At 49.1% G+C, this 19,942-nt stretch overlaps 1 protein-coding gene and 1 long non-coding RNA gene across 2 annotated transcripts in view; one reads left to right on the top strand and one right to left on the bottom strand.

The window, feature by feature from the left end:
* The window catches only part of EFNB1 (ephrin B1), an 88,219-nt gene extending 70,794 nt beyond the window's left edge, over window positions 1–17,425 (top strand). The window contains exons 3-5 of the mRNA XM_077308335.1: window positions 1,752–1,844; window positions 7,196–7,327; window positions 7,565–17,425. Coding sequence (XP_077164450.1) covers window positions 1,752–1,844; window positions 7,196–7,327; window positions 7,565–7,953 — 614 coding nt within the window. The 3' untranslated portion in view covers window positions 7,954–17,425. The remainder of the gene's footprint in view (window positions 1–1,751; window positions 1,845–7,195; window positions 7,328–7,564) is intronic.
* Window positions 17,426–18,320: 895 nt separating this feature from the next.
* LOC143822773 (uncharacterized) overlaps window positions 18,321–19,942 on the bottom strand; it is a 41,569-nt gene continuing 39,947 nt past the window's right edge. Inside the window, exon 3 of the long non-coding RNA XR_013226256.1 lies at window positions 18,321–19,439. This is a non-coding gene — a long non-coding RNA (uncharacterized LOC143822773). The remainder of the gene's footprint in view (window positions 19,440–19,942) is intronic.

Genomic DNA, 19,942 nt, shown 5'->3' with positions numbered 1-19,942 from the left:
GGCCTGTAAGCCCCCAGGGCCCAGGAGGGGAGGGTCCGGTCCAGCACCAGCAGCCTTTTGTGCTCCTCACCAGAGCAGCAGTTGCTCCACCCACGGCCACCAGGGGAGAAGGAAAATTATCTGGAAACAACCCCCCCTCCCCCAATGTTGCAGGAGGATTTTTTGCATTTGTCATCAAAAATGCTGAAATGTGTTTGGGGGTTATGAGAAATGTGGGGGAAGGGGTATCTGCACAGCTCAGGCCTGTTGCTGGGTTTCATTTAAATTTGAAACTCGGGGCTGAAGCCACCTGTAGTTCCTCCAGGAAGCAACTGAGATGGACAGCAAGAAATTCTGGCTAAAAACAAGTGGAGGTGGAGATGCGGAGGAAGACCCAACCACTGGATGCCCCCGGGAGCAGCAGGATGCAAGCAGTCTTCCAAAGTGCCCCCAAGCCCCGCTGGAGCCTCTCGGGGAGGCCAGAATCTAGCAGGAAAGGGAGAGTCTGCCAGCTCCTGCAGAGGCCTGTAGTTTTGGAGGGGAGAGAGTTTGGTCTCCTTTGAAAACCCTCAGTGTTGTCGGTTTACACTTACCTACCAGTGGTGTGGTCGGAGGTGCGCCTTTCCATGCAGAAGCCCTGTGGTGGTCTGTGGGAATCAGTCTTGCCCTCTGCAATGGGCAAAGTTTCACCCTGGCTATGTATTGTTGGGGTCCACTGGTCAGTTTACCTAGTAAGTAGTGGGGTAGTTTCTTCTCTCCTTGGGAGTGGGGTTGAGCACTGGAAAGATCTGTTGGGTCTCCATGGGCCTGTCTGTTCCTCATGCTGGATTGTCTTCCTGTGCCTGATCAGGGGGTGTTGGGAAAGTTTGGGAAAGTTACAGAACTCTCTAATGTCCTCACTTTATAAGCATCCAGTCCCCAGGTGATCAGGCACATGGGATGGTGCTGTGGTGAAGAGCTGTTTAAAGTTGCATCTTTTAAAATGAATCGGCAAACATGGTCCTGAGGGGCTAGGGCCTAGGTTCATATCCTGCCCAGCAGAGCCTTTGTGGTTATTCCAGGGGCTGGTGGCGAGGCCTCTCTGTTGTGGCTGGACCCTTGCCAGCTGGTCCCTCTTTCTGGTCCTCTTCAGCTCGCGGCCTTGGCTCGCCAGACTTCTCCTCTGAGGGCTCCGAGTCGCTCAGCTGGTCCTTGGCAGTCACGAAAAAGACTCCTCTGGTGGCTCTTATGCCTGAAGCAGCAGGTCCTCTCTGACCAGGGTGAGGTGGGGTTTATTTATTGTGCTCTTGGAGGCAGAGAATGCGCCACTCCCAGGGGTGGTTTCTGCCCAGAGGTTCCCTTCCATAGTGGAGAATAACGGGCATTTGGAGACCGGGTGTGAGAAGAGATGCAGGATCCAGAAATAGTTGCTGGTCCTCTATTAGCTTCCTTCCTTTGTGTTGCAGTTTCATCAGTACAGGGCTAGAAGAGCAGGGATTGATGTGCGCGTGTGGTCACTGTTGTTGTTGTTGCGGTGTTCAATAAACTGCTGCTCTTTTTTTCTAACTTCAGTAGTACTTGATTTAAATTGCACCTGGTGTTGGCCACTGGGAGCTGCTGCTCAGCCTTGTGTCAGTTCACTGGAAGCAACTCCTTCCTTTGCCGTCAGTCTGTCTTCTGGGAAGCAGCCTCAGGTTGTAGCTTCAGGTCTTTTACAGCCTTGCACAATCATAGAATCATAGAGTTGGAGTCATAGAGTCATGATGGTTTCTCATTTCTTTCTCTTCCTACAGCGACTTCCAATGGGTCTTTAGAAGGTTTGGAGAACAGAGAAGGTGGTGTCTGCCAAACACGGTCCATGAAGATTGTCATGAAAGTGGGACAAGGTGCGTCAACATCTCTACGGTTTCTTAGAATCATAGAATCATAGAGTTGGAAGGGGCCATACAGGCCATCTAGTCCAACCCCCTGTTTCTTGGGATCCTTTGCACAGTCAAAGCAGATTTTGGAAACTAAAGGAGTTTGTTTTGCTTCAGACTCACAAGCCTTTCACAGTGATGGTGATGATGATGATGATGAAGACCAACAAAGTTTTATTCAAGGGATGTGCACACACACTTCCTCAGATCAACGTCATGGAAAGGAAGGAATCCGTTCATTCTTCTAGGCAAAGTGTGAGACTGAATGCACATGCAGCATAATGGAAATGGGGAACAGATTTCAGAGTTAAACAGGGAAAAAGCAGCAATTTGGATTTGCTTGTCTTCACTTGAGATTGAATGGCATGGGGAACATTTTGTGTACAATAAAGAGGTCCACATTTAGAGGATAATGAGCAAATAGACAGAGAATTGCTGGCAGCAGTTAGTGGAGATCTCGCCCTTCTGCCACTTCCTCTCCTCTCAAGCATGGAAGCATCTTGGGGCATCGTCTTCTCTGGAGGAGAGAAGATTAAATTAGCGTCACTGTGGATGGGCAGGATGAGTCCCTGCATTGTGCAGGATGACTAGATGACCCTGGAAGGTCATAGAATCATAGAATCATAGAGTTGGAAGGGGCCATACAGGCCATCTAGTCCAACCCCCTGCTCAACGCAGGATCAGCCCTAATCATCCTAAAGCATCCAAGAAAAGTGTGTATCCAACCTTTGCTTGAAGACTGCCAGTGAGGGGGAGCTCACCACCTCCTTAGGCAGCCTATTCCACTGCTGAACTACTCTGACTGTGAAAAACTTTTTCCTGATATCTAGCCTATATCGTTGTACTTGAAGTTTAAACCCATTACTGCGTGTCCTTTCCTCTGCATCCAACAGAAGCAGCATCCTGCCCTCCTCCAAGTGACAACCTTTCAAATACTTAAAGAGGGCTATCATGTCCCCTCTCAACCTCCTTTTCTCCAGGCTGAACATTCCCACGTCCCTCAACCTATCTTCATAGGGCTTGGTTCCTTGGCCCCAGATCATCTTTGTCACTCTCCTCTGTACCCTTTCAATTTTATCTACGTCCTTCTGGAAATGAGGCCTCCAGAACTGCACACAGTACTCCAGGTGTGGTCTGACCAGTGCCGTATACAATGGGACTATGACATCTTGTGATTTTGATGTGATGCCCCTGTTGATACAGCCCAAAATGGCATTTGCCTTTTTTACTGCTGCATCACACTGCGTGCTCATGTTTAGTTTACAATCCACAAGTACCCCAAGGTCTCGTTCACACACAGTGTTACCTAGAAGCGTATCCCCCATCCAGTAGGCATGCTTTTCATTTTTCTGACCCAGATGCAGAACTTTACACTTATCTTTATTAAATTGCATCTTGTTCTCATTTGCCCATTTTTCCATTGTGTTCAGATCTTGTTGAACTCTATCTCTATCTTCCAGAGTAGGGCAGGGCTGGACAAGGGCTGTGCAAGTTCTTTGGAAAGTTCTTTGAGCACTCTCGGGTGCATTTCATCCGGCCCAGGGGATTTGAACTCATCCAGTGCAGCTAAATGCCTCTCGACAACCTCTCTATCCATGTTAACCTGCCACCCAGACACTATCCTTTGGCTACTGCCATCTCTAGATATGCCTAAACACTTTGACCTGTGGGAAAAAAACAGATGTAAAATAGGCACTAAGCCTTTCTGCTTTCTCTGCATCCTCCGTTAGAGTTTGTCCATCCGCACCCAACAGTGGGCCTATTGCCTCCTTTACTTTACGTTTGCTCCTCACATAACTGAAAAATCTTTTCTTGTTACAGTGGGCTTCCCTGGCCAATCTTAGCTCACTCTCAGCTCTGGCCTTTCTGATGATTGATCTACAGTGCCTAGTAACCTGTAGGTACTCTTCTTTAGAGCTCTGTCCTTCCCTCCATTTCCTGAACATCTCCCTTTTCTTTCTTAGTTCTTCTTGAAGTTCTCTGTTCATCCAAATAGGCTTCTTAGAGCTCCTGCTGTGTTTTCGTCTTTCTGGGATAGTCATTGATTGAGCATGCAATAGCTCTTGTTTGAGTAGCGCCCACCCTTCACATGCTCCCTTCCCTTCCAGCATTCTCGTCCATGGTATGACACTCATCATGTCTCTGAGTTTATTAAAGTTTGCCCTACGAAAATCCAACATCCGCGTCTGGCTACAAGCTTCCTTGCTCCCCCATCTCAAAAGGAATTCTATGAGGACATGGTCACTTCCCCCTAGGGTCCCTTCCAACTCTATGATTTGGCTGTCTCCACTGTTTGCAGACCAGAGGAAAACATAATATACTATTCCAAAGTGCATTGCTGTACACTAATCACAGTTACATTACAATCTACTCAAATCAATTATTCCAAATAAAAGATAAATTACAATGCAGAGCATATTAGGCCTTTCTGGAGGATTGTTAAGACTGCATTGTCCTCTTCATTTACATGCAGGCTTCATAGGTTCCCTGGGGATTTTCTTGCTCAAAGAAAGTAGTCCCGGCTCAGGGGTAGAACATGTTCTTTGTACCTAAGTTCCTGAGTGTAAGTCCTGAGGAGTGATCTTGTTCTCAAGGTTTAATGGCCTCTTGCTCGTCCACTGTGCATTTCACAGCTAAAACTAAGAGTGTGTGAGGTCATCCATCTGCCATTTGCTTCCTTTCTTTACTGTGAGCATTACAGGTGTTGGGTGTTTCTAAGAAACTCTGGGTTTAAAACACATGAATGGGCTGACTTCATTCTAGCCAGACATTTGTCTGTGCAAAATATTAGTGATCCATGAACAGCCCATTGGGTGGTTGGTGGAACAGACCAAAGGCTGAACCAGCTATACGTCCTGAAGTGATGCGCAAGCCAACACAGACTGCTTGTCAGCAACCCAGCCCAAAGCAGATTTGTGTGGGTGGATACTGGAGGGGCAGACAGACAGCCTGGCTGTCTTGGCAGAGGGAGATTCCACAGCCCTAATTGCATCCATTTTAATTCCAGCCCCAGAGGTGGTAGCTCTGTCAGTACCTGCACTGGGCTTTTGAATCTCAATCTACTTGGTTAAAAAGAATCAGTCTGCACCTGACCCCTATCTACACACTGATTCTGCTCACTCCCCCCCCCCCACTTTTCACTGCTTAGGATTGACCATGGAGTCCCAGGATAGCTGAGATCATCAGAAGAAATAGATTCAAGTGGGCAGCCCCTATGTTAGTCTGAAGCAGCACAAGTAAACAAAGAGTCCAGTAGCACCTTTAAGACCAACAAAGATTTATTCAGGGCATGAGCTTTTGAGTGCAAGCACTCTTCCTCAGACTGAGAACCACCATCAGAAAAATGTGAGCCTATCGTACCCTCTTCTGGGAGCAGATATACTGCTTCCTTTGGATTTTCTCCCCACCCCAGCCGCACCTATAGCACTCTTGTTGTTCAGAGGTCTCTGCAGATTGATTTCTGGCTGGGGCTCTCACTTCTGCCTTCACTGCTAGGATTTGCATTTTAGTGCTGCCTTCATTTTGTCTCAGCTTGGCTGCTGCGAAAGCTTTTTTCCTGCACTATGAACCCCCTTAAATAATGTGATAAGCATTAATGTCAAAAGAAGCAGCCTTCTACAAGCTATAGTGTGGTAGCTTAGTCAGTAAGGTGCTTGTCTGGAGATCACAACTTTAGGAGTTCAAACCACACAATTTAAAAGCATCTTTTTACTTTTAAAAATGGACTATTTGTAAAACATTAGGTTTTCAAAAGTTTAAAAAAAAACACCTCTTGTTTATGGGCCTAGAAGCTCTATACACCAGATTCCCTGGCAGTTTTTTCTCTTTTTAAAAAGGAATGGAATGGAATAGCCCCCCACAGTTGTATGCATGCATTGACTTCACTTAAAAAAAGAAATTGCCAAGATGAGGAGGAAAGGGCAGGAGAAAAGACCAGAGAGGGGGCTGCTCTGGGGAACGGTATTCCCCCCAACCCACATAATGGGTGAGGCATGTGCAGACAGGGAGAAGGGGGGAGGAAGCAGCAGAAGGCAAGGGCAGGCTCTTCTGACAAGATTGCTGATCATGTTACTTAAGGGGGCTTATAACACAGGAAAAAGCTTTCACCTCACAGAAGCTGGAGCAAAATGAAAGCAGCACTAAAATACAAAGCCCAGAGTTGAAAGCCCTGCTCCTGCCAGAAACCAATCAGCAGAGACCAATCAACAGTTCTCAAAAAGGGGAGGGGGGAAATCTTGGCAATCCAGTTTTTCTTATTTGTGTGCAGGGTTAAACTCTGCATTTTGGAGTAGAAAATCCAAGCAAGAAGATAGTTGCAGAATTCAGGAACAGGGTGTAGATTAAAGGGATGCCTGTTCAGTTCAGTAAGAATCATATTATGAATGCAGGAAGGACGCTGGGCTGTTGCAGCTCTTAAAAGTTTGTCAGGTGAGAGCCAGCAAGAAAAGGCTCAGAAATCAGCAGCAGACATAAATAGGGGGAGGCATATCCTCAGTGTGTCCCTTCTTCCCTTGTTCTGGTACTTTTATACCATATTTCTTGTCCTCTGTTGAACACTGAAGTCTGGAATATGTGACTTCGTTCAGAGCTTGATATCAGACAAAGGAAAGCACTTGCGTTTTTACCAAAGCACTGGGATTTTTTCCATTGTGATGCTAGGCCATGGCTGTACAGAGAAGCACTGGTTCAAGGTTAACCATGCCAGGCATCTATTATTTATTCATTCAGATATTTATGCAGTCCCTTTCCTCTTGGCTTCATCACTCAGTTTAGGCTGAAACCAAATATTTCCTCTTCAGTTGTCTAGAAGCAGGTTCTGGATGATACAGAAGAATAATCGCTAACCACGAGGAGGAATGTGGGTGTGGGAAATGCTGGCTGAATCTGGGGAGGAAAAATTGGTGGCTGGGACCGCTCTCATCCCCGCCAAGGTTAGGAGAATGCCAGACCCCTGAAACCAGCAGAGGCTGCTGTGGGTGAACTGGCAAAGAGATGGCTGCCCACAGGAGGCACCTGTGTCCTGCGCCCACAAGCCTTCCTGCACGTCAGGCCGCTGCCTCTGAAGACCGAGGAAGGTGCACGAAGCAAGCTGCTAATTGCTCCCAGAAAGGCACATCCAGCATCAGGTCCTGTCCCCTCCCCCGCCCCCACTCCTTGCAGGCCCCCTTGCCTGGGAATGTGCATTCCCTCCACGATTACTGCATCTTTGCATTGCCATTTGGCTATCAGCCCAGGCAGCCTGTCAGGCACATGGAAACAGCAGCTCTTCTCCCTCTGCTGGGTTCTCACCCTGACCCTTCTCTGTCTTTCGGTCCTAGATCCCAACGCTGTGATGCCGGAGCAGCTGACGACCAGCCGGCCCAGCAGGGAATCTGACAACAGTGTGAAAATTGCCACGCAGAGCCCACGCAACAGATTCCCACCTGCAGTGGAGGATCCTGGGAAGCCAGGTAGCATCCTGGGTGGAGGTGCAGGGGGGGGGGGAATGACCCCATTGCGGGCCAGGTCTGGACCTGGCATCAGATACTTGGGAGAGTGGTTGAAGCCTGTCCTCACAGGAACTAGGGTTTCCCCCTTGGAATAAGTTTCACAAGCATAGAAGAAGACAGTTCCTCGGGTGGCCAAGCTGTTCCTCAGCTCGTGGCACAATCTGCGTCCAACTTTGCCCTTCCTGCTTTCTTCCTCAGATCCTGTTAACCAAGATGGCCAAAATGCTCAGAGCCCCACCGATGGTTTCTTTGGATCCAAAGTGGCCGTGTTTGCAGCCATTGGTGCCGGCTGCGTGATCTTCGTCCTCATCATCATCTTCCTGGTGGTCCTCCTGATCAAGATCCGCAAGCGGCATCGGAAGCACACTCAGCAGCGGGCGACCGCCTTGTCGCTCAGCACCCTGGCCAGCCCCAAGAGCAGCGGGAACGCCGGGTCCGAGCCGAGCGACATCATCATCCCCTTGCGGACTACAGAGAACAACTACTGCCCTCACTATGAGAAGGTCAGCGGGGACTACGGCCACCCGGTCTACATTGTCCAGGAAATGCCTCCTCAGAGCCCAGCCAACATCTACTACAAGGTCTGAGGAGCCAGCAGAAGAGCACTAGAAACCAGAGGGACTGGCGGGGGGGGGGGGACGGCCCCTCCCTGCAGGCTGTGCTGGCACCGAAGAGCAGTCCCCTCACGCAGGAGGGGATCCGGGCGAGCGCTGGGCAGGGCACTCCTCTCTCCTTTAGCTTGTAGTTTTGTAGTCTGGAGTGGGGGGAGTCCCAGGACACTGGAGCGGGGCGGGGGGGTGGAGGTCCCTGCCATCATCCCCCCACAAGGTCAGTGCCCTGTGGCTGAGCTGTGTGCCTTCCTTCACTCTTTTCCACGGGGGAGGGGTCCAAGGTCTCTCCTCCCGGCTGTTCAAGCTTCTGTTTTTAATATGTCGAGTGGGGGGGGGAGGGTGGCCCCCCCAGGGCCGGGTGGTCTGCAGTATTGGGAACGCCTGCCTGTCCGTGGCGCAAGATGGAAGATGGAATCCCACTCAGCGATAAGACTTGACTGGCCCCAACTTTGTACTATTATAATTATTTTAAATATTTTTGTACCTTTTTAAAACACTTTGTAAAACGTTGGAACTATAAGCCTTTGAGCCTGAGCCTCTTTGCCCCCCCCTTCCTGCAGTGTGCCCCCACCTCCATGCACCCCTCTGAGCCCTGCAGCTGCCCTCCACATGGCAGAGTGCTCACCCCAAACCCCCCCCCGTGGTCTTAGCCTTCCTTTTGTACTTTGGGCCTCTCTAGAGAACAAAGCAGCCCCTGCCAGAGATAGAATCCTGCTCTGAATCCAGCCGGGAGGAGTCTCCTCCTCACAGCCATTGGAAGAAACACCCGTCTTTGCCTCCAGTTATCTGTGCTGGCGGGACCGCTTGTGGCTGTGGGCAGCCGTGTGGGGGCAGGGAGGGCTTGTGGTGGGCAAGAACCCCCTGGAGGGTGCAGCGGTCAAGACTCCGGCTGCTGAGAAGACAGGTCCCCCAAGGAAGCCCTTGAGGGCAGCCAGGGCCCCTCCTTGGATCTCAGGCAGCGCTGGAGAAGAAGGCCCCTCATGACCTGCCTCCGCCCACCCCCATTGTCCAGGGTCCCATTCACTCCAGAAAATCACTTGGGTGAGGTGGGGATGGGGCGGGAGACCCTCTTGGCTGTGGCTGCAGGCCCTGGGACAAGGTTCTTGGCTGAGAGAGGCAGGAGAGAAGCCAGCAGGGGCAGCTCTGCCTGGTCAGAGGCAGGTGGGAATTAGGGTCCTAAGAGGAGGGGGCATGGAAGGGGCTGCCCATTCTGGCCCACAGAGCACCGAGGCCCCTCTCAGAGCCATTTGTCCAGAAGGATCTGGGGCAGGCTGAGGCTGGCCAGTCATGTGTGCTGTGAGGAGCATGGGCTGGCTGCAGAGCTCTCTTGTGCCATGCAGGGGACAGGCGCAAAGCGGGTCTTTGCGTGTTTTTAATTCATGCTCCTCAAAATGCTTTCTGGTGGGAGGAGAGCTGGGTTTTTGTATGCCTCCCCGTTTGATTACCCAAAGGAGTCTCAAATGGGTTTACAATTGCCTACCCTTTCTCTCCACACAGCAGGCACTCTGTGAGGGAGGCGGGGCTGAGAGAGCTCTGAGAAAACTGTGACTGGCCCAAGGTCACCCAGCGGACTCCATGTGGAGGAAGAGAGGAGAATTGAACCCAGTTCTTCAGATTAGAGGCTGCCAGTCTTCATACCAAACAAAAGGGGGTGGGGGTAGTCATGTCTGAGGACCTTGTGGAATTACAACCAGCTCGTTTGTGTGAAGGGTGAGAACCAAATCTGATGGTTGACTGGCACAGGCAGCCCAGCCAATCACCACGCACTAGAGGCGGGGCTCAGCTCCTCTGATAGCATCAGCACTCTCTGTTAGATGTTGCAGTCAGGGCACGAGCACCAATCAAAGACCCCACTCTTATTACCTTTCCTTTGCCTTGTGTCATTGGCTGGAGATAGTTGCCAAGGTTTCCAGGGGTAGAGGGGCAAGCTGGTACCCATGTCCACAGTGCTGAGCATGAGGTTGAGCCACACCGTTCAAGAGCTGTGGTAGAATAGCATTTGGGTGCTTTCAGGCTCTCTCATCCCCATGTTGTGCTTGTGAAGCCGAAAGCCTTACTTTGCATGGAGGAGAGGAGTGTGTGGACAGCTAGTAGTGCATGCATGAGCCCCGCCTTCTTTGACCTCCCATTTCCCTTTCCCGCCTGGGTGAGAGAGAAATGCCACTGCTTGGGCCTCTGCACAGCCCGTGCTGGGAGGGTAACAACTGCCTCCTTTTTGCAGGTTTCCCCGCCGCTGTGCCAAATTGATTCCTGGCTGCGCTCTCCTTTCAATCCAAGCAAAGTAGGCAGCAGGTCTCTGCCAAGGTGCAGCCAGGCACCTGCGCTTGTGAGGAGCTGAAGGCCCTGGACTGCTGCAGAAGGCTGCACAGGTGTCTTCACTCACATGCTGAGCGATGTTCAGATGTCTCCCTGAGTGGCTTTTTTGAAATAGGTTGATTCTTCTTGCACAAGGCAATAAGCTGGCCTCAGGTTGCCTTCAAGGGGACAGGGGGCTTGGTCTGCTCAGGCTGTGGCTGACCTCTTGTTTCCCAGATCAGAAGCTTAGGTAATAGGCTTTTGAGATGGGGCTGATCCAGTTGTCCTCAAGAGACGGTTGCAGTTATCTCTGCTCCCTTCCCCGCCCTTCCCCTGTCGGTCTCTATGCAGGATGTATGTAGCTGGGGCTCTTTTCTCTTTCCTTGCAAGGGCTTTGGTGTCCGTGCCCTTTGAGGCATTTCCAGTGGAGGTCATCCCAGGATACAGGATTCTCAGGACTCCACAGACAAATGACAGATTTTTTTTTAATTTCCGTTTTTAAAAATAAAACCTCGACCTGCTTTCTTTCTTTCTTTTTTTGCCACAGCGTGTGTGGGTGACAGTTCCGTCTCCTGGGGATGTTACCCGTGCCCTGAAGAGAAGCAAAGGGTGCTGGTGGACCCACCCAGCACAAGTTGGAGTTGGGTTTTTTTTTTTAAATCTTCTAGCCCATTTTAAACACATACTTCCCAGCTTTCAGAATAGTTTTAATGTGTGCAGGTCACAGGCAGAAACCTTTCCTGTTCAACTTCCCTCCCTCCCTCCCATGTGTGGAGTCTTGGGGGGAGGGGGAGGGGGAGGGGGGAGGACATGGGCCCATCTCAGGGTCTGGAAAAGTCAAAGGAGCCCAACCAACATCCCTTGACCCCTGGAAGATGCGGAGGTGGTCTCTGCTGCACTTACTCCTTTCTCATGCAGCCCCTCAAGATTGTGTTAGAAAAATTAATTTCCTGGGAGGAAATGGCATGTTGTGCAGCCTTGCCACACACACACACACACACACACACACTTGGGTGACCCTCTCAGCATTAACTTCCTGCTGTGTGTAAACCGACAACAAGAAAGCCGAGGGTGTACAGCAGACACATGTTGGACATGGGGGGGTTTTGCTGCCATCCTCCCCTCCCCCCCCATTGCGATCCCTTCCTTTATTTGCCCCCACCCCTGCCCACCTCACCTGGGTGGTTACTTACAGGAGACTCTGAGAGGCAGAATCACACATTTTGCTTGGCTGAGCAACTCTTAGGTCTGTGGGTGGCCCAAAATGGGGGGAGGGGAGGGGAGGCGGATGGAGGGACGGACAGAGAGGACGGCTGACCAAATGGCCCCTCTGTCTCGCTCTCAGTTTTCCTCTTCTTTGTTCTCATAAAAGGATTTTTTTTAATTTTAAGGTTTTGATCTGTAAATAACTAGTCTGTTTTGGATGAAATAATGTGTTTTGTATAAACTGGATTATTTTCTGGTTGCTTTTTCTTAGAAAAAACAAATAAGAACTAAAAAAAATAACCCCAGGAACGGGTGTAAGCCATTTGCCATTCTGCCATGGAGTGGAGAAGCAGGAGGGGTTCTCTGCCTGAAGAGGCCCCATGGGGGTCCCGATGGTGGGGCGGCCACTTGTTGGAGGGTTCCAGCACTGTGGAAGAAGGGCTCTCCTTCCACCCCCAGGGAAGGGCATTGGCACAGACTGGGCCCTGGCCAGTAGCTGGCTGTGTGGTTCTCCTCACCGGAGGCCCCTCATGACCTGCCTAGGACTGGTGGAAACTGCAGGTTTGGCTTCGTTTCACATTCCAGCATCCATCACCATTTTGACCAAAATCAAGAGATCTGATTCTGCAGTTAAGGACGGAGCAGCACTTCTAAAGCATCTAGGAGGGAATCATCCCTGTGCCAAGCGGGGCACAGTTTCGCATTCATTCAGTGCCATCTTTGAACCTCCAACTTAACTTTGCCACTTTGCCCGTTGTGATTTCCCCAGAGAATTTTGAGAACTGTAGCTTGGCGAGCTGCTGATAATTCCCTTAGAGACCCTTACTCAATCCATTTAAGCCTATAGGGTGCATGTGCCATCTGAGGCTACCAGATTTTGGAGCCTGTTCAAATGTGGCAAATTCAGGCATACCTTTAGAGAAAAGAGGGATGCTGATGCAGCTCATGACCAACTATTCACACTGGGTCTGCAGCAGTATTCATGGCCCATCTGCCAGGGGGCCCTGGACACCCAGGTAGCCCTTAGCAATGTGGTTGCTTGTTGGATCCTCTCAGGACAGAGTTGCTGCAGACACAGGCAGATTATCTCACCACCATTTAGAGGCCCCCAAGGCCATGGCCGGAAGCTGTCTCTTGCCCTCCCTAGATTGCATTTTTCTTCCATCCCTGACTTACTGCCTTGTGGAAGTCATTGTAAGAGCACATGCTAAGTGATATTTTGTTCATCATTGAACTTCTGTGCAATCCCACAAGAGGACTGCGCAAGAGGTTCTTACAACTGAAGGACTCCAGGGGACATTGTGCACCGCAACCAGAAACTTGTTCCTGCCCAAGGACCACGTGTTCTCACCCATCATTCCCCCCACCCCCCTCTTCAATTCTTTTGCCACTAAGGGAGAAGGTTGTTTTTTGAAGCCTCCAGTCTTTTGTGTTGGATCTCTGGGGTTCTGGCTTCTACTTCCACTATTCTTATGGGGCTTTTTTGTATCCACCTTTAACAACGGTTTCATGTAGGATTTGCTCTACTGTGCCCGCTATGAAGGGAGAGGATGCTGTTACTGAATCCAACAGATCTTGCACTATATCCAATCTGAATTGCAAGAGGTGAGCAAACCTTCCCCAGCCTCTCCTGCAGAAGATCTCCATGTGTATGGTGAACAGATGGTCCATCCCGCCCAGCCCCTTGAAATAGGTTGTTCCTTCTGAACACAACCCTAAAGACTTGAGTCACTCTGCTTGGAGCCCCTGAGCATTATTTCATTCCTGGTGTTAGAGGAGCTCGAGGACCTTATATAGGAACTGTGGTAAAAGCCTCCATTCTGTGTTTAGAAGACTGGGATATTTTTACAGAAACAGGAAGGAGCCCTTTATTTAACAACTCCTCCTCCACTGTTTTCTCTGGTGACAGAGGAAATGCAGCCTGAAGACTGTCAGGCTCCCACAGATAGAGCGGGAAGAAAGCTGCATGTCCTGGGATGGAAATTGCGTTCTTCTGAATTGGGTTTCAAGATCTCCAACTAGGAACAATCACAGGATTTACCTTTTGAGGGTTTGAAACTTTCATGTAACAAGACTGATGAGACACTGTCCCCGATTTTTTTTAAGCCATAGACTGCTAAGTCATAGTGTGACAACCAAGCCCATCCCAATTCAAGCAGAGGCACTCTGTGTGGCAGGCATTGCGTCCACATCCGAGGGACTATAGCTAACCCTTCAGTGGCCCAGTAGCCTACCTCTAAGCTATCTTTCCTACAATAGGGTTAACACAGTCATAAGGGTTCCAACAGTCCTAGGTTGACCCACCAACCACTCCCTCCTAGAGAGTCAACTCCATCCCCAAAGTCTTCCTGACTAGGAGTGGTCTCTGCCCCTATTAAGCTTGGAGGCAGATTAGCTCCGTTTTACACGGCCTGCAAGGTAATTACTTCCAATTAATCACCCTAATTGACAAGAGTGCAATTGAAGAGATGTCTCAGTCCCAGCCACCAGAGGGTTCGTTCTTCTGGATATTCCTATTCTACAAGAAGGGGAGGGGGCGAGTAGGCCTATTTTGGACCTCAGAATTTTTTCTTTCTTTCAGGTTTCACATGGTTTAGATTCCTTCAATTTTACAATGATTAAAGTCCAATTGTTGATTTATCATTATTGCCTTGAAAGATGCTTATTTTCACATATTACCCATCCCTCAACACCACAGATTCCTATGTCTACTTGTGGGGTGTATATGTTGCATTATGCTGCTTTGCCTTTTGGTTTCCCCATGGGGCCCAGGGTATTTTCTAAGTGCTCAGCTCCAGCAATTGTCTACCTTCACTTGCAATGTTGCCATGTATTCCCTTAATTGGACTATTGGCTGCTGCTGATGGCAGACTCCAGGGACCAATAATTGAGGCACTGCTCTATAGTTTTGGAGACTTGCCTAAGATTGGGATTAATTGTGAATTCAGAGAAGTCCTGTTTAGTCCCCTCACAGAGGGTTCAATTAATAGTTGGCCACATTGGATTCCATAGCAGGAAAAGGCTTCTTGCCCCCCTACTGAGTATAAACCATTTCTGTTTTAGTTAGACTGGTTTAGATCGAGCTGTTCCAATTGGCTCAGAAAATCCTTTGCCTTTTGGGGTACGTGGCTTCTTTGACAGCAGATTTGTCTCTTGCCAGCTCAGTTTCTGTCCTGTTATAAAGTGGATTTACATGCCCAATAGATTTAATTTTCCCAGACCTGTTGTCCATTCTTTGTCATGGTGGCCCTCTAATGACAATTTATTCCAGAGCATTTTCTTTGGAGTTCCTGAGCATGAGGTGGTCCTTAGTACAGATGCTTTACTCTTGGGATTGGGTGCCCATTGTGAGGGATTATTTGCAGAGGGTACATGGTCAGAAGATGAGAGAGAGAGAGAGCTTGTTGCAAGCCCTTCACTGTTTTCAGATATCCTGTGAAACCAGTCAATACTTGTTCAAACAGATAATACTCTGACAATGTTTTATTAAGACAAGCATGGGGTTCCAGGGTCCAGGAGTCTGATCTGGTTCAGGGCATTGCAGTTATGTGCTTTCATTCAGGTGATCCATATTCCAGAGTTCTTAAAGCACAGAGGCTGATGGGTTGAGCAGGGTGGAGAGTGCATCCTTGGAGCCGATCTTCACCCCTTGGGGAGTTCCAGAGGTCGATCCTTTGCAACAATAGAAATCACAATGGTTGCAAACATTTGCTCCACAGCAGGGAAAGCCATAGGCTAGTTGGGGAGGGGTTCTTTTCCAAGTGTTTCCTCCATTTCTGTTCCTTATCAAGGTGACCCAGAAAGGCAGGAGAGAAATATTGAATATGATGATCTTGGTGGCTTTGGTTTTGGGCCTCATCAAAGTCTGACATGGAAGCAGTTACTCTCGTGCAATGAGAGGGAGGGTTCTCCATGTAGTGCTTTGTTGAAAGTTATATTTGAATATAACACCTGAGGAACAAGGGTCTAGCTTTTTCCTTAAAGGGCTACCTGGCTGCTGTTTCCTATTCTTTTGACAGGGGAGTTGATTGGTGTGAGGGGGTTAGTGCTCTTCCATAGGTTGTCTAAAATATTTCTTGATTATATAATGTTTGCTCACCTTTGAACCTATTGGTTCCCCAGCGGTCTCTCGCCATAGTTTTGGAACAGTTGATGCTTAACCCCTTTGAACTCCTTGCCATGTGCTCAGTGGCCGAACTCTTGAGGAAGTCTTTTTCCTAGTGGCTGCTGATCTACCAGGAGGGTGGACTCCCTGTTTTTGAAGATCTTTCCTGAGAGGGTAATTCTTTGACCCGGTCTTCAGTTTCTTCCTAAGGTAGTTTCCACATTCCACTTATCCCATTTTCCCCTGCACTAAGCTCTAAAAATAAGCAAGTGTTGCACTCCCTAAAAGTTAGAAGGGCTTTATTATTTTATCTTTAAAAAACCCTGTTGTTAGAGCACTATTTGTACATTTGTACTGGTCCAAATAGAGGAAAGTCGGCTTCATCTCAAGCTTCGTCCTGGAGGACAGTCTCGCCTATTAGGAAATGCTACAGTTAAGCCAAGTTGCCCTGCCTGCTAAATATTCACTCCCATTCTGCCAGAGCTATGGCTTCTTCAGCAGATGGCTTAGATGGAATTAATGGAGACCTGTCAAGCTGGTGCTTGGTTGTCAGAGGACACATTTGCATGCCAGTATGCTTTGGATCTGTAGGTGAGGCGAGAAGCTTGAGTGGAGAAGGCAGTGCTTCATTTTCTGTTCAAGTGAGGAGAGCATGCCTCATCACCTGCTGAGCATCTTGATAGGATTCCCGTGTGAGGCTGCACAGAAGATCGATGATGAAAACAAAATTGCATTTCACTGTAACTATTGTTCATCGAGTATCTTCTGTACAGACACACACACCCTCCCCGTGCCCTGCTGCCTGCTGTAGCTTTGGTGGTGCTGGGGGTACTGGGGATGGGGGTGCTGCTGTGGGGGAGCACATAATCCCTGGGCTGGGACAAGTGGCTCCTTCACACAGTGCCCCCTGGAGGCTTTTATCTGTAAGAACCTCTCCAGTGGCAGGCCTCTTCATGTGCAGACCCCCAAATATGCCTGTACAGGTGATATTTGACCAATAGTTCTAGCTAAGTACAAGTACAAGTACAAGCAGAGTCCTCTGAAATGGAATAGCAGTGAGAGAGTGCAAAGTGTTGTGCAAAGATCACGCTTCTCTCCATGAGTGTGTGAACATGGGTACATACCATATTCCCTTTTCCAGGTTTTCTGCAATTTAATCTAGTCTGTATGTAACCAGCATGAGTGCATACCAGTTATGCATTATGCCCTCCCAGTTATCTGTGTGGAGGCTTGAGATGAGGTCACCTCGTTCAGTGCCACACCCCAACAACACGGGAGAGCTGCCTTTTATTTCTCCTTCCCGCAGGCACAAACCTCCTCAGGTCCTGGGATCACTCAGCAGTATAACTGTTCCCTGCCCCACCTGTGCCACCTGGCTCTTGGGGCAGCTGCCATCATCGCTGGGGGACTGACTGCATAGCGGAGAGACGTCCTACATGACAGGATCTGCTTGGCTCAAATGCAGCTTTCTCTTGTTAAGGCTCCAAGGCCCCTCCTCACAAAGACAACTTGCTGAGCTTTCCTAACATACAGATGGGGGGGGGGGTTGTGTGTTGCCCTGACCTGCGACCACTTTGGATTCCACTGCTTTCAGTCATGATCCATCCATGTTAGATTTTGAGGCCAGGGGCTCAGATTTCTAAATTTTCTGTTGGTGACACTGAATTTACCATAACAATGCATGTTTTGTTCTCCTGTCCACTTTGCCAAGAATTCTTTTTTAAATACTTTTTTCTCCAACTTATCAGATCGTTCATTGTCATCAGTAACATGGGATTGGAATTCCCTGGAGCCATGATGGAGCCTGATCTATTGTTAAATAAAGTATTTTTTCCTATGGAACCTAGTGTGCCCCTTGAGCCTTTTTTTCTCTCCCGTAGACAAATCATTTCTCTCTTAATCTGGGATGTGTCAGAGCAGCCTTCCTGACCAACAAGTGCCCCCTGTTTAGTCCTCCAGGACATCTAACTACCCCAAGTGCTTGCTTGGCAGCCGATCCGTGCTGGCTTGCCCAGTCGTCAAAAGTGTGTCCTCGGTTCTTTGGGACACTGCCACCACCAACAAAGGGTGTGTTAAGAATTATCCACTGAAATTACCCAGCTCCCAGTTTAGTGTTGCTGTTTTGAAGTGCCCCAGAACAGGTTACCATGGGGATGGTTTCTTGCACTTGTTTACTCACAGGGAAATAGTGATTTAGAAGAAGAAGAAGAGTTGGTTCTTATATGCCACTTTCCTCTATCCAAAGAAGTCTCAAAGTGGCTTCCAATCACCTTCCCTTTCCTCTCCTCACAACAGACTCCCTGTGAGGGAGGTGGGGCTGAGAGAGCCCTGATATTACTGAAGAAGAAGAAGAAGAGTTGGTTCTTAGATGCTGCCTGTCTCTCCCCGAAGGAGTCTCAAAGTGGCTTCCAATCGCCTTCCCTTTCCTCTCCCCACAACAGACACCCTGTGAGGGAGGGGAGGCTGAGATTGCTGAGAAATATTATTGCTCGGTCAGAACAGATTTATCGGTGCTGTGGGGAGCCCAAGGTCACCCAGCTGGCTGCATGTGGGGGAGGAGTGCAGAATCAAACCCAGCTCGCTAGATTAGAACTCCGCACTCCTAACCACTATAGCAAGCTGTCTCTCTACACCAAGCTGGCTCTCTTTAGCAACTGACCGCCATCCCCTTCCCCTTGTGCCAATTTTGAATATCATATTGGAATGAGAGAGTTTTCTGTGGTGCCAAGAACCAGCATTCAAAATAGTAAAGAATTTATTTCAAGTTAAGAGTCTGTACATAAACTCTGAGCATAGCAACAGACTGAGCAAGAAATACGAAAGGAAGGTGTGAGCACACAATTTTCCTGTTCTCAACTCAACAAATGCACCACGTGGGGTTATGCTGGATGGGGGGGGGGATTTGTAAACACCCTGTCTTTGGAGTGAACTGACATTAAAAATGGCTCAAATTTGTGTTTTCAAGCCCTTCAGACTGAGGAACAGAGAAGTTTTCATGGCAAGGAGAAGAAATTGCCCTGGACGCCCTGTCCAAGCAAGTTTGAATGTTGTCCTGCAGCTCTTTCATCTGACGGGTGGGGGGAGGGGACACGTGGCCCCTGCAGGCTCACCCAGGAGCCACAGCCAAACTTGGGGTTGAGGAAACAGCTGCTCAGGCGTGGTGACTGGTGAGCTATTTTCATGTTCAGGCAGCGGGTCGAGACTGTGCTTCCCTGACCTTGTAGAGCCTCCTATCTCTTTACAGACACTCTTATGGACACCTGGTAAGATCCGTCATGTTTTTTCTCATGGCACATCACTGTGACAACAGTACGATGAGCAGTGACATGCACTTGGATGCCTCTGTACTGCAGGAAGATCTAAGGCCCCCGTATGCCAGCTTGGAGCTTGTATCCCTCGGGGAGCCTCCTTGGATCAATGGGAATCGTCCGCAGAGCTTGCGGAGTCGTGAGTCGGGCAGTGGGTGGGAAGGAGCCCACCCAAGTGCCATTAACTTGACAGCATGGCATTGGAGCAGTGGCTGGATCTGAATGGCAGCAGCAACCTTCTGCTTCTGCTAGTTGGGTAAAGCAGGCAGCGGGAGCAAGAAGGTATTGGCCCCTGGTCAATCAGAAGGGTTGGGGGCTGCGAAGGCATCACCCCATAGAGTGATGGTTGAAGGAAGTGGATCTCCCACCCTCTGGAACTGGTCTGGATGGACTGGGCTAGCTCCCCATAACCCACTTGCACTTCTCCATGTAATTGCTGTGAATGGAGTCCGATTTTAAGAAGGGTCATGTAAGCATCACCAGCAACAGCCAGATCTTCAGATATATTCCTCTAAAAAGGTTTCCAGATGGCAGCCGCTATGCTCCCTCTGAAAGTTAGAAAAAGCATGTCAGACCCACAAGTATTAGGACATGGTAAGTCCCACATTGCATTCCTACCTCCTCACATGACACAACCAGTTTATTAGTTACTAAGTTGTCAGCTGAGCACAAGACATCCTCTACCCACTTAGTTATATGCCTTAAACTCCGTTTATCTCTCTTGAACCAAGAAGAAAGGCTGACGGGTGCTGATGGTCCTTCCCTGAGAACAACCAATGCCTCATTCATTCTAACTTACGACTCCCAGACCTCCGTTTCCAGTACATTTGTACAAAATTGTAGCTTCTGTTCTAGGGTATTATTTTCTTGTGGGACCACAAGGGACCACAAACAAGACTTTTGGCAATAATATTTAGATCACAGAATTCATTCCCTTCTTGATAAGGCTTGCATAAACTCCAGATTTCCTTCCAAGTCCCCCTACAATTTACAATGTTTAAAATTGCAGCTACGGAAAACCCTTTCATCTGAATGAGGGCAGCCAGTAACA

The sequence above is a fragment of the Paroedura picta genome, chromosome 13 (assembly GCF_049243985.1).
Source record: "Paroedura picta isolate Pp20150507F chromosome 13, Ppicta_v3.0, whole genome shotgun sequence".
Lineage (NCBI taxonomy): Eukaryota > Metazoa > Chordata > Lepidosauria > Squamata > Gekkonidae > Paroedura > Paroedura picta.
This window is presented reverse-complemented; position numbering and strand designations above follow the sequence as displayed.